The 13,791-nt window shown below is 41.4% G+C and overlaps 1 protein-coding gene across 2 annotated transcripts in view; it reads left to right on the top strand.

The window, feature by feature from the left end:
- LOC125460131 (monoacylglycerol lipase abhd6-A-like) overlaps positions 1–13,791 on the top strand; it is a 74,000-nt gene that overhangs the window by 25,141 nt on the left and 35,068 nt on the right. For both annotated transcript variants that reach the window (XM_048547250.2, XM_059649952.1), the window contains exon 2: positions 13,370–13,504. In XM_048547250.2, coding sequence (XP_048403207.2) covers positions 13,386–13,504 — 119 coding nt within the window. In that variant the 5' untranslated portion in view covers positions 13,370–13,385. The remainder of the gene's footprint in view (positions 1–13,369; positions 13,505–13,791) is intronic.

Genomic DNA, 13,791 nt, shown 5'->3' with positions numbered 1-13,791 from the left:
TAGGAATGTCAGCATGGAAACCTGAACCAAGGGAGCTCAACGTATCTAGGGCAGTTTCCAGAGTGAGAATTTAAGCAGGTTTCCTATTAGGTGGCCTCAATCTCTGCTTACTAACTCCGTAAGAATTCAATAATAAACTGAAAGTACAATTTCTTAGATATCTCAGTGCAATGTTTTGTGCAAAATATGGATGTCTTCAGTGTATTTTGTTTTGAAACCTAGTTTGTTCATATCTCTAATTTGTATTTGTGGAGAGAGGAGGTCTCTGTTAATGGTAATTAGTTGTGTTTAATAGTATACAAGTGGTGGGCATTAACTGGGGATACACTTAGAAAGAGACCAAAAACTAATAGGGGCTTGGTTAAGAGGAACATGTTTGCAATATGAATTAAGGTAAATAAAGCTCGGCTCTGGTTCCATCCTTCAGCACTTGCTTTTTTCTGTTAAACAGAGCAAGAATGTTATACTAATATTAACCCAACTGACAAATATATGGAGAAAGAAGCCGGAAGTAGAAGGATTTTCCCAAAACCAGCAAGAACATGTAAACTGCAGTGTTGTACATGTCATCAATTTGGTTGTCTGCGCCCTATTGCAGATAAGGTGATTTATGAGTAAGTGGCGGGGAGGTGGCTGTTCCCAGTGGCTCTAGGATGCAATCCTGAAGCATTCAGAACAAAAAAAACACTTTGTGCTCAGGCTGATCAGATCCAGCCATAAGAGTACTGACTAGATCTTGGGAGAAGATTGGGCAGGTGATATGGGCAAAGTGAGCAATGAGGTCTTGCATCAAGAATTCAGGGAGCTAGGCAGTAGGTTTAAAAAGCAAGATCTCAATCATTAGGGTGCCACGTGCTAGCAAATATAGAAATCGGAAAATCGGACAGATGAATGCTCAAATATAGGCATAAGAGGGAGAGTTCTAAATTCTCTGTTCACCAGCACCATTTTTCGGGAAAGTGGGATGTATGTAAATGGACAGGTCTACACCTGAACCACAGTGGGATCAACATCCTTGCAGGTAAATTTGCTAGTGCTGTTGGAGTAAGTTTAAACTAGTCTGGCAGGGGAAGGGAACATAGAATATCAATGAAACAGAGACACATCATGTTACAGCAAAGGAAGGAAGTGTCAGTGGGCTCAGCTGTGTTGAGTGTCAAGAGAGTAGGTCAAGGCTGGGTGGTCTTTACTTTAATGCCAGGAATGTAATAGGTAAGACTGATGAGTTAATGGTTTGAATTGACACATGGAAGTATGATATTATTGTCATTACAGAAGCATGGTTGAGGGAAGGGCTAGCCTGGCAGCTTAGCTTTCTGGGCTGTAGGATCTTTAGGTGAGACGGGTAAGGGTGTAAAAAGGGTAGTGGTGTCGCACTATTAATGAAGAAGACAATTACTGCAATAAGGAGAGATGATATCTTGGAAGGATACTGAAATAAGGCTTTGTGGTTAGAAATTAGGAATGCTAAGGGGCAGTGACTTTACCGGGAATGTATTGTCGGCCCACAAAAACTCAGCCCGAAATAGAAATGCAAATATGCGATCGTTCACAGAGGTGTGTAAGAGTAATAATCAGTAATTAGTTATTGAGTAATTATACTAAGGGATTTCAACATTCTCAACATAAATTAGGATAGTCATAGTGTTAAGGGTTTGTTGGGGGGCCAGATTTCTTAAAATGTACCTGGGGAAATTTTTGTAAAATACACAGAAGGCCCAACTAGGCAGGATGAACTGCTGGAACAGGCTCTGGGGAATTAAGCCAGGCAAGTGTTCAATGTGGCAGTGGAGGAACATTTTCACCGTAGCAACTACAACACGGTACAATTCAAATTTCTTCTGGGCAAGGAAAAAGACAGTCTGCCAAAGATAGCTGCGGATTGGGGGAAGGCAGATTTTATTAAAATAAAGCAGGATCTGGCCACAGTAGACTGGGAACAGCTCCTAGGGGTTAAGCCTACAGAGGAGCAATGGGGAGCATTCCAAAAGGAGCTGGGGAGAGTGCAGGTCTAACATGTATTCTTTAGAGGGAAATGTAGCAGCAATAAGAGAACCCTGGATGTCTTGGACAATTCAGAACTGGATGAGGAAGAAGAGCAGGGCTTTTAGCAAGTCCAATGGGAACAATTCAGCTGCGGCGACATAGAGGGATGCAGAAAGTGCAAGAGGGAACTTAAGAAAGCAATTGGAAGAGCAAAAAATGGGGGCATGAGAAAAGGACTCCCAAACCGGATTATGGAGAACCCTAAGATATTTTATAAATATATTAAAGGGAAGAGGTTAACCAGGGAAAGAATAGGGGTCATTAAGGACGAAGGGGCAATCTCTATGTTAAGCTGCAGGATATTGGAAGGGTGTTGAATAAATACTCTTTGGTCTTCACTTTGGAAAAGGAGAATGTAGGTAAGGAATTCAGGAACAAGGTCTGTGAGGAACTTGCACAATTTGACATAAGAAATTGGGATGCATTGAAGGCTCTGTTGGGTTTAGCAGGTGACAGATCCCCTGGCCTGGATGAATTGCATTCCAGGCTGCTGTAGGAGGCAAGGCAGGAAACTGCAGGGGCTCTGACACAAAGTTTTACTTCCCCTCTGGCCGCAGAGTAAGTACAAGAGGATTGGAGAATGGCTAATGTGGCTCCAGTTTTTAAGAAGGGTGGTAGAGATGAACTAGGAAATTACAGACCAGTGAGTATCATGTCAGCTGAAGGGAAACTATTGGTGAAAATTCTGAAAGAACAAATTAATACCCACTTGGAAAGGCTTGGGTTAGTTGATGTCGTTTATATGGATTTTAGCAAAGCTTTTGACAAGGTCCACATGGGAGATGTTTGAGAAGGTTAAAGCACATGGTACCGAAGGAATCTTAGCAGGGTGGATCAGAAACAGGCGTAGTAGTAGGACACAAAAGCTCGTGGCAGAAGGTTGAGTGACCGGAGGCCAGTATCCAGCAGTATATCACAAAGATTAGTACTGGGACCCTTATTGTTTGTTTTACATGTAAATGAAATAGATGAAAAGGTGGGGGAGAATGATAGACAAGTTTATAGATGGTACCAAGATTGGTAGAGTGGTTAATACCAGAGAAAATGGTTGTGGGTTACAGGAAGATACAGACAAATCAGTCACGAGGGCAGAGAAGTTGTAAATGGTATTTAACCCTGATAAGTGCAAGGTAATGAACTTTGGAAAAAGAAACAAGATGACGGGGTATTTAATGAATGGCAGGACACTGGGTAGTTTAGAGGAACAGAGGGATCTTGGGGTAGTTATTCACAGACCTCTGGAGTCAGCAGAGCACATGAATAGGATAGATAAGAAGGCATATGTATCACTTGCTTTCGTCAGGCTTGGCATAGAAAATAAGAGCAAGGAGGTGATATTGGAGCTTGTTACATAGCATTGGTCAGACCATGGCGGTTCTGGTCACCTCACAAATGGAAGGATGCGATAGCACTGGAGGAAGTACAGAGGAGGCTCACCAGGATGTTGCCTGGGATGAAGAAATTGAGCTATAAGGAGAGGATGGATAGTTTTGGTGGTTTTCCTCGGAGCAGAAAAGACTGAGGGGAGGGATGATTGAGGTGTATATGCTTATGAGGGGTATGGGAAAGATGGACGGAAAGCACCTGTTCCCCTTGGTTGAGGGGTCGACCATGAGAGGGCATAGTTTAGGTATGGGGCAGGAGATTCAGAGGGGATTTGGGGGAAAAATCATTTTTTCACTCAGAGGGTGGTGGGAATCTGGGATGCAAAAATGTCAAATTTATCTCTCGTACCATCTTATTTTTGATTTTTTCTAATTAAATCTCTGTCTCAATTAATCAAATCATAGGTCATCCCTTCACTTGCTATTAGTTGTTGACACTTCACTCACACAATTTGTACTTTCTTTTGACACTCTTAATTACCTGGAATTATCTTGTAATGATCACTCTGCCTATAAGTTCTGTGCCTGTGCGCTTCCCTCCACTTCACCTGGTGAAGGAGCAATGCTCTGAAAGCTTGTGATTTCAAATAAACCTGTTGGGCTATAGGCTGGTGTTGTGTGGCTTCTGACTTTATGTACCCCAGTCCAACGCCAGCACCTTCACATCTATGAATCTATGAATTGGATGATAGAGGACTTTCACAATTAAATAGATGCCAACATTTGCTTTCTGAAATTATTTGTTCAAAATGAGCAGTTGGGTAAGAAATGCATGAACTGCTGGCTTTGCCTGACCCTTCTCAGGAGGAGGCAAAAACAATAAAGAAATTTGATGGTGTTGTTTAGTGCATGAAATATGAAATGTTAAAACACCACTCTGCATACAATTTGGTTCCATAGATTCTACCCAATATATTCAGTGCCTTGATGAAAAGATCTGTAAAGTTTTCTCAGCTCTCCAGAGGTAAACATACTCCGAAATGGTGTCTTTGTCTTCCAAGTTCCATTGTTTAAGTTCTACCGTTTACTTTCCACAAACCCAAGGATGATATACTCTCTAGGTGAAGGATGGTGGTAGTGATATCAACTTTTCACACAATTATTATCCAAAAGCTGAAACAATGCAATGAATGGATTGAGGGTCTGATTCCTGAGAAGCCAATTACAGTGAAGCTGCGATAATAATCCTTTCACACTTACCTTGCAGCCATAAGCCACTTATCTCGGATAAGCAGTATCTCTGGAGCGTGAATCTTTTTATGACAAATGTATAGCTATCCATTTATGAAATTACAATTTGTCATCGAGGTACTGGCAGCTATTGTAATGGGATAAATTATGTAAATTGTCAGTGGAGAAAACAATTTCATTTATAGAACTAGTAGGAACTGCCGATGCTGGAGCCTGAGATAACAAGGTGGATGAACACAGCAGGCCAAGCAGTATCAGAGGAGCAGGAAGGCTGACGTTTTGGGTCTGGACCCTTCTTCAGGAATTTATAGAGTGTCTTCAACAAAGAAGAACATTGCACATGAAATCTGACTGTCCATGCAGAAGACAATAAACAATAAGTGGGAGAGTTTGGAACATTGACTGAAAGTTTGGTCTTCAATATAAATTTTAAGAAGCTTTAAAGATTGAGCAGATTCAGGTGGTTAAGACGGAGTTCTCAAAAGTAGATGAAAAGGGCAAAAATTTTTAGATGGTGTGGTTTCCTGCCCCTCCTGCAATAAGATCAGCAGGGACCACATCCTAACCAATTTAAACCATCCCTCAGCCATGCAATACTCTGTGCTAATTGATGCATGTCAGTCACTCGGGGAAGCCCCACCCCGAGAGCTACTGGCCAATCTCATTGGTTGGCAGTTCTGTTGTCCCAACAGCAGTGTCCATGACCAATAATTGGGCAAGTGGACAAGCTGCCCTGGGCCTTACCAATCCCTTGTAAAATTTCTGATGGGGCAGAAAAATTTGTTTTTTTTCAGGAACTAAGTGTAGCTTTGAGCCTAAAGCTGTAATGTACTTCTACATGGAGGCGAGTCAGGTTTTTTTTGTACAATTTCTTCCTTCCCACCTTATTCCATATTCATGCATAGGTAAACATCAAATTTAGTGAGTTGGAAGTTCTTCTCCTCGCCAGACCCCTATAGAATCCCTATTGTGTGCAAACAGGTGATTCGGCCCATTGAGTGCACATCAATTCTCTGAGCATCCCACCACCCTGTTCCTGTAACCCTGTATTTCCAATGGCTAACCCACCTAGCCTGCACATCCCTGGTCACAATGGGCAATTTAGTGTGGCCAATCCACCTAACCTGCACACCTTTGGACTTTGGGAGGAAACCAGAGGAAACCTAGACAGACACTGGGAGAATGTGCAAACTCCACACAGGCCGTCACCTAAGGGTGGAATCAAACCTGGGTCCTTGGCACTGTGAGGCAGCAGTACTAACCCCTGAGCCTCTATAGGTTCCACCTACTGGACACCATATTTAAAGGCACCCAGACTGCATTTCATTCTGCAAACCAAGAGCAGATGAATAAAGGAGGGAGGTGCAGTTCATCTGTTTTCATTCAAGAGCTGAATAATTTGGGATATTCCACCTGGAGCTGTAACAGACTGGGCAACCTTGCTCAAGGTCTGGATGTAACAAGGTGATAGTTTACCTTGTACTGTGCTTAACAAACAGCTGAATTTGACCTTGTATTTTAATTTCTAATATGTGTGTTTGAACTTCAGTTTTGCTAGTTTTGACAATAAGTGAAATTACTTCCTTTGTCTGGTTGTTGCAGTTTACTGCAGAATGATATATCATAGACGTGCAAATAATTTATAGTTTACATGTATCAAGCAATGGTTAAAGGTTGGCTGTTATTGTTAGTTTTTGAAAATTTAACTGAAATTGTAAAGTGTGGTGGAATATGGGAATAGTTGTAAGCTAATGGCATTAAGGTGGAAATCAGACATGATCTAGTTACTTGATGGGGTAGGCTCGATGGGTGGAACACACTAGCCCTGCTCTCTTTTCCCTGCGCTCCTACATGTAGTTATACTGCTGATGCCAGCTTATATGAGTGGCCAGTCGCAGACCTGAGTAGGTTGATGGCAGCACCTCACCCTGAGCCCAGTGACACAGACTTTTACCTCAGTAATGTCCCGCCATGTGCCATCCACTGAGAGCTATACTTCATGTGTAACACAGAAGAGCATTTGATGTAAGTTTAAAAGCTCTGAATGGCCCAGTTTATCACCTAAAAATACTTTTAAAGCAAGTCTTTGCAGGAAGCTGAAACTTTCCAGCACCAGTTTGAAGTCCATTTATAAATGGGACTGCCTGCTCTTTATGGTTTAGTGTTCAGGATAGCAGGGGAGGTGCTTAAAGTTACTGAGTCAGTTCACTATCTTATCTCCAAGGTAAACTGGTGCTTTACTCTGTCTGATTACCCAAACTGCTTTGCAGCAACCAGAACATATGAGTGTAACCTCTGAATAAGAGGGATATGAGTTTCAGTCCCATTCAGGAGACTGTGGTTCACAGACAGGGTTATACTTCAGTGCAGCACTGAGAACATGAATCATAGAATCCCTACAGTGTGGAAACAGGCCCTTCGGCCCATCAAGTCCATCTGAACCTCAAAGCATCCCGCCCAGACCCATTCCCACCCCCCCCATAGCCCACCTATTCTACACATCCCTGAACACTATGGGCAGTTTAGCATGGCCAGTCCACCCAACCTGCAAATCTTTGGACTGTGGGAGGAAATTGGAGCACCCGGAGGAAACCCTCGCAGACATGAGGAGGATGTGCAAACTCCTCACAGACAGTCATCGGAGGCTGGAATCGAACCCGGGTCCCTGGCGTATGAGGCAGCAACGCTAACCGCTGTGCCACCATGCCACCCCCAGCTGCACTCTTAAGAGGTGCTGTTTTATGGTTGAGATGTTAGACTGTGACCCTGTACATATTTTTAAAGGTATTCCAATATTTATCATTCAATTAACACATGAAATCCAGTTATTTGGTTACTATCACATTGCTGTTTATGGAACATTACTTTGCTCAAATGCCACATTTCTTACATTTTCATTTACAACAATGACTACACTTTAAAATTGTTAATTGGTTTTAAACAGTTTAGGAGCTCTGAATTCCTGGAAGACACTTGGATGCAAATTCGTTTTTCATGTTGCGGCTGTACAGGACTTTGTTTAGGCCACTTTTGGAATAATGTGTTCAATTCTGGTCACCCTGTTATAGGAAGGATGTTGTGAAACTTGAAAGGGTTCAGAAAAGATTTACAAGGCTGTTGCTGGGGTTGGAGAGTTTGAACTTTCGGGAGATGCTGACTAGCATGAAGCTATTTTTCCTGGAGCATTGGAAGCTGAGGAATGACCTTTATAGACGTTTTTAAAATCATAGGGAGAATGGATAGGATGACTAGCCAAGGACTTTTTCCCAGGGTAGGGGAGTTCAAAACTAGAGGGTATAGGTTTAAGTTGAGAGGGGAAAAATTTAAAAGGGACCTAAGGGTCAACTTTTTCACACAGAGGATGGTGCATGTGCGGAATGAGCTAGCAGAGGAAATGGTGGAGGCTGGTACAATTACAACATTTAAAAGACATCTAGATGGGTATTTGAATAGAAAGGGTTTAGAGGGATATGGGCCAAATGCTGGCAAATGCGACTAGATTAATTTAGGATATCTGGTCAGCATGGACCACTTGGATGGAAGGACCTGCTTCCGAACTGTACATCTCTATGACTCTGTACGTGTGTATTTGCATAGTACATAGTGTACTAGCTGGCTTGCTGTAGTCATGTGACCTTTGCTGTAAGCTGCTTTCACTTTAGTTTGTATCACTCATGAAATACATCACTTGAAACATGCTGTCAGAACTGAAAAACTGAGATTGAATAAATTTCCAGAGTTACAAGAGAGTCAGCCACTATCAGAAAACAGCACGAAAGAATTAACAACTGCAGCCTGAAACTTTGAAGTGCTGGGTGAGTCAGAATGATTGTGAAGTTTTCATTTCTTGCTGCTGTGGAAATTAGCAGAACGATGGCACAGAATTTTTTTTTTCACTAGTAGCTACAGAATTAAGTAAAAAGATTGACCAAATAACAGTAGCAACTCTGTTGTCAATGCTACAGCTATATTGCATTGCGGAGCATAGAATCCAGACAAGATTTGATTGCTGGTGTTTGGTTTGGGGCAGCACAGCTGCTTAGTGGTTAGCACTGTTGCCCTGCAGGGCCAGGGACCGGGTTCAATTCCACCCTCAGGTGACTGTTTGTGTGGAGTTTGCACATTCTCCCTGTGTCTGTATGGGTTTCTTCCAGGTGCTCCAGTTTCCTCCCACGCTCCAAAGATGTGCAGGCTAGGTGGATCGGCCATGTTAAATTGCCCATAGTGTTCAGGGATGTGTGGGTTATAGGGAATGGGTCAAGGTGGGATGCTCCAAGGGTTGGTGTGAACTTGTTGGGCAAAAGGGCCTGTTTCCACACTGTAGGGATTCTATGATCTATTCTATTTGAAGGCATACTTTGAATTCCATATTATTGTTACGAATGTAGAATTTGTGTTCAGCAGCAGAGGTCAGATTGTCTTAGGCATAAAACATCCCTCAGAGAGGAGAAATATATTCTCAAGAAGCTATTTGACGCGAGGTTGTCAGTTATCACCTAGGGTGTTCTAATGGGCGAACAGATGAAGCTTTGCATTATGTTATATTGCACTCCATCCTGAATGAGAATTACATAATAGAAAATGGGAGAAAGTATTTGCAGAAAATCCGCCAGAAAGATCAAAGCCAGGGAGTAGGCTGTAAATATTGCAGGAGATGTCACTCAAAAGAAAATATAGCATGTCCAGTGTTTTGATTCGATTTGATTTATTGTTGTCACATGTACCAAGATACAGTGAAAAGTATTGTTTTGAGTGCCAACCAGACAAATCATACCTTGCATAAGTACATCAGGATAATAGAACAGAATGCAGAATATCATGTTACAGCTACAACAAAGGTGCAGAGCAAGATCAACTCTAAAAACGAAAGGTCCATTCATAAGTCTGATAACAGCGGGGAAGAAATTGTTCTTGAATCTATTGGTCTGTGTTTTCAAACTTTTGTATCTTCTGCCTGATAAAAAAAAGAGTATAACAGGGGTGGGAGGGGTTCTTGATTATGTTAGCTGCTTTCCCGAGGTACCAGGAAGTATAGACAGAGCCAATGGAAGGAAGGCTGGTTTTCATGTAATTCCTTGTGGTCTTGGGCAGAGCAGTTGCCATACCACACTGTGATGCACCCAAGTAAGATGTTTTCTATGGTGCATCTATAAACGTTGGCGAATTATTGCAGACATGCTGAATTTCCTTAGCCTTCTGAGGAAGTAGAGGCATTGGAGTGTGGGGAGAGCAGTGCTCTAACTGGAAGAAGCGGAATCACTGCATATGAGTGTTTAGCGACAAAGAAGCAAGGTAGGCCTAGAATGGTGACAATGAGAGAGATGGCAGATGGTGATTCACCACACAACAGGTTGGCATTGTAAGACCTATGGTGATAAATGGTTTGTGACTGTTTAAATGCTAACTGCAGAGGGAGAGCAATGAGGGACTGTGAAGTGATGATAGATACCAGTGCTTTCTACAACATTGTGAGTTCCACAAACCTGGCAGAAGACAGTGACCTCAACATGAAAGTAAGGTTAAGGATATATGATGGAATGATGTACATCCCAAGATGACAAAGGATGCTGAAAGCCAATGTAATGGGAAGAATGACGATCTGGAGTTCTAGTTAATAGATGTTAAGCAAAATCCACTCAGCTCAGCTGAAATAAGTTTCAAGCTTGGACTGGTAACCCTATTTATGCTAGAGGAGACTTGCAGTGTTCCTCATGCCACTAAGTGACAAGGTGTTTTTCAAGGTTTGAATGGTTTGCTGGTGAAGCAGGTAAGAGTGTAAGACTAACTCAGCATCCATCAAGGAGAATTTGAGCTGTCTTTAAAGTCTAGTCTAAAAAACAAGGTGGAAAGCTGAGAAAGAAGGGAGCAATCAAAAAAGTAACAACTCCTCTAGACTTTGTTTAGCTGGAGTGCAAAATTCTGGAAGACTGAGATTGTACTTAGACCCAAAGGAGCTCAGTAAAGCATTGAAGAGATTTCATTACTCCATGCCTACCACTGAAGAAATGTTTTCCACAACTTGCCAAAGCAACTTTACGATGCTCCATGTGAAGACTGGTTACTGAAATTGAAGCTGGCTGAAAGCAGCTGTTTTCTACCTACAGTCTGGATGCCTTTTGGGAGACACAGATGGGTGCTTGTGTGTTTGGCATTTCCACTCCTCCAAAAGAATATCATGGCAAACAGCATGAGATGGACAGTGATCTTCCCAGAGTAGAAATAACTGTGGTTGATCTTCTACTCTATCAATGGAGATATGTGATAGAATAAGCCATTACAAAGCACAATCAGAATATCATGTGACTGCGAGGGAGAGGTCATTAGATGAATTTAATGCTGAAGGAGAAAAAGATGTAATTGTAGGTGCCTGATGTCAAATACTTAGGCTATGTAGTGAAAGCAAAAAGATTTTGCTCTGTTCCTGACAAGATGAGAACACAGCAAAAATGCAGCAACCAACGGGCGTGACAGCAGTGCAATGATTTATTGGACCTTTATGCAATATGGACAATCAATTGAATTTGCACCCAGGGTGTTTACGCAGCAATTCTATACTCTGATTGAGAAAGAGTGACTAAATTTTTGTCTTTATTTCCAAGCATTTTAAATAATACCTGTTTCAGAGAGAGAGAGAGAGAGAGCGTGACTGTGGAGTCTAACTACAAGTCATTTCCTTGCATCGTTCTCAAATTGTTTCTGTCTAAAGTGTGCACAAAGACTTCTTACTTCATTTATAGAGATTGCATCTGCATGTGACATAGAAACAAGGGAAATGGATGTGCATTGCCAAAATTCTGTGGCGAGCTCTGGTCCCTAAAAAACAATTTGAAGATCCTAAGAAAGAGTTTGAAATCTTCTAGATTCAACAGGAAGCTACCGCTCACCATCAACATTAAGTCACCAACCCAGCAGAGGTGTCGAATCTAAAAGACTTAGATCAGCAAACTCAGTAACTAGGTATAACTGCAAGCACAGCAGGGCAGAGTGATAGGGAAGTGGCCTGGAAGTATGAAGGACACATCTCTTGTTGCACTGTTTACCATTTCCCTGCGACAGTGCAGGGGATCACCACTCCTTATTTGAATTCCTGAGATTGTAGTTTGAATGATATCTGTTCATTGTTATAAGGTAATCGTTTATTCAAGCACTTCCTTTCTGCCATCTCCCAGCAATTCAACTGGAATGCGTTGATCCTTTGACCCCAGTGTTTTGCCATTGGCTTAAAGCCCACTGCAGCTTAGTGAGTTAGAGGTCATCTGTTCTTTGTTGTTTGTGTATCTGGTAAGTGCAATTGGATTGTGAAGTATATTTTGCTCTGTGTTTAAAGGTTAAATAAATGATCAGCTTATTCCTGATAGCCAGTCAGAATTCAGTGCAATAATTTTACAAATGGGGCAGAATACAAATAAAATAAATTTCAAAAATGTATACATTGTGGTCTGCAACGTGTGCTTGGACAAGAACTGGGAAAAGACATTTTGTAAAATTGTAGATGGAAACGAAAGGCCCACAGTCAATTCAACTTTATGTAACTATGAGTATAAACATGTGCTGGCCATATCCATCCGCACAAGATGCTTATATATGCTTATACTTGTGTCACAAGCTTGTTGCACTGGTAAGGTTCTAGGCTGTTTTGAAAGGTTTCTTAATTGTGCTGTAATAATGATCATGATGTTTCAAATTTGGACGGTTCTAGAACAGGACATTGTGCTGTTAAAGATGCAGCACTCCAACATTTGCATACTGTTATATCTTTCTTCAAAGATCTCGTTTTAAAAACAATCTATGGTAAGGTAATGAGTCGATTTGTTCGAAGGACACTTCCTTGGGCTACATCTCCCCAGAATTTCTGCACTGCAATTTGAATGATGGAAGGTTGAACACAGGACGCCACTGAGGAGTTCTGTAACAGACTGTACTTTTCATGATGTTGAATGGGTCTGTTTGAATTCACTAAACTGGTTGGGACATCTTACAGGTAAATATCTCAATGTTCGTCCTCTGAATTGGCTTCCTCCTTCAAATGATTTTCGCCTGATACCCCTTGCAGTCAAATGTGGCAATAAAATAACAAAAACGGAAGGCTAGGGACACCTTAATCAGTGAAAATAAAGGGCTATTTACAAAAAGAAATGCTTAGCAAGAGAGAAGGGATCAAAACACAAATAGTTGTCTTAATTGAGATAACATTGTGCAAAAGTGATGGGTCAACCCTTTCAATACAAATTACGTCATTTTTTTGTTTGTGAAACAGGATTGTCTATCTTAGAAACGTCACATGAATTTCCAGAAGTGAACCAATAATCTTGTGAGTTTTGTCATATTTAATCCTGTTATAGAATAGTGTTGTGACTCTAAGATCGCCTTTTGTACAGTGTACCAGCCATCTGGATATTAAAAATAAAAAATTGCTAGCAGTTTGTAGTATACAACATTAAACCTAAGCTATCTATGATCACCCTGCTGTTAATAGTTGTAAACTGTTGTGCTGCAAGTGTTAATTTGTTCCACATTTAAGTGACTCTCACTTTTAAGAAGTGCAGGTGCAACCACTTCCCAAAAGTCTTACTTAGTTCTTTTATTGCCTTTGGTTACACGATGTCAGGCAGGCTTATGTTTGTAATCCAGAGGAAATATATCAGTATAGTCCAAGACCTAAGTAGCTGAAGAGCAGACAACTTGAGCAGATTTTTTTCTGTTTACTTCATTCATGCTCTTCTTCCTTTTATTCTTTGTTCTTTCAGGTGTGAGAGTGGGGAAATGGATTTGGATTTAATGAACATGTGTGTCCTGGCAGGAGGCACTCTTGCCATACCCATTCTAGCTTTTGTAGCTTCCTTTCTACTGTGTCCTGCAGCACTCATTCGATTCTACTACTGGTAAGTGTACATTTGTTAATTTTTAGTGATGGTTATACTTGTATTTATTGTCATAGTGACTACACTTACACACAGAATGAGCAAACAGCTACTAGATTATTATTGTTGTAAAATGAACAATGACCAGGATGTCCAGGGGGTTGGTTATTATTGCCTGTCCAGAGGTTTATGAGCCAAGGGAAGGGGTGTTCAAAGTATATCTTTGAGAATAAAGAGCTTTTCGATAGCTCATATTTAAACAGGTGAAGTAAGGGAGTTGCATGGGCACCAGTGAGCTTAAGACTGCT

The sequence above is a fragment of the Stegostoma tigrinum genome, chromosome 11 (assembly GCF_030684315.1).
Source record: "Stegostoma tigrinum isolate sSteTig4 chromosome 11, sSteTig4.hap1, whole genome shotgun sequence".
NCBI lineage: Eukaryota > Metazoa > Chordata > Chondrichthyes > Orectolobiformes > Stegostomatidae > Stegostoma > Stegostoma tigrinum.
This window is presented reverse-complemented; position numbering and strand designations above follow the sequence as displayed.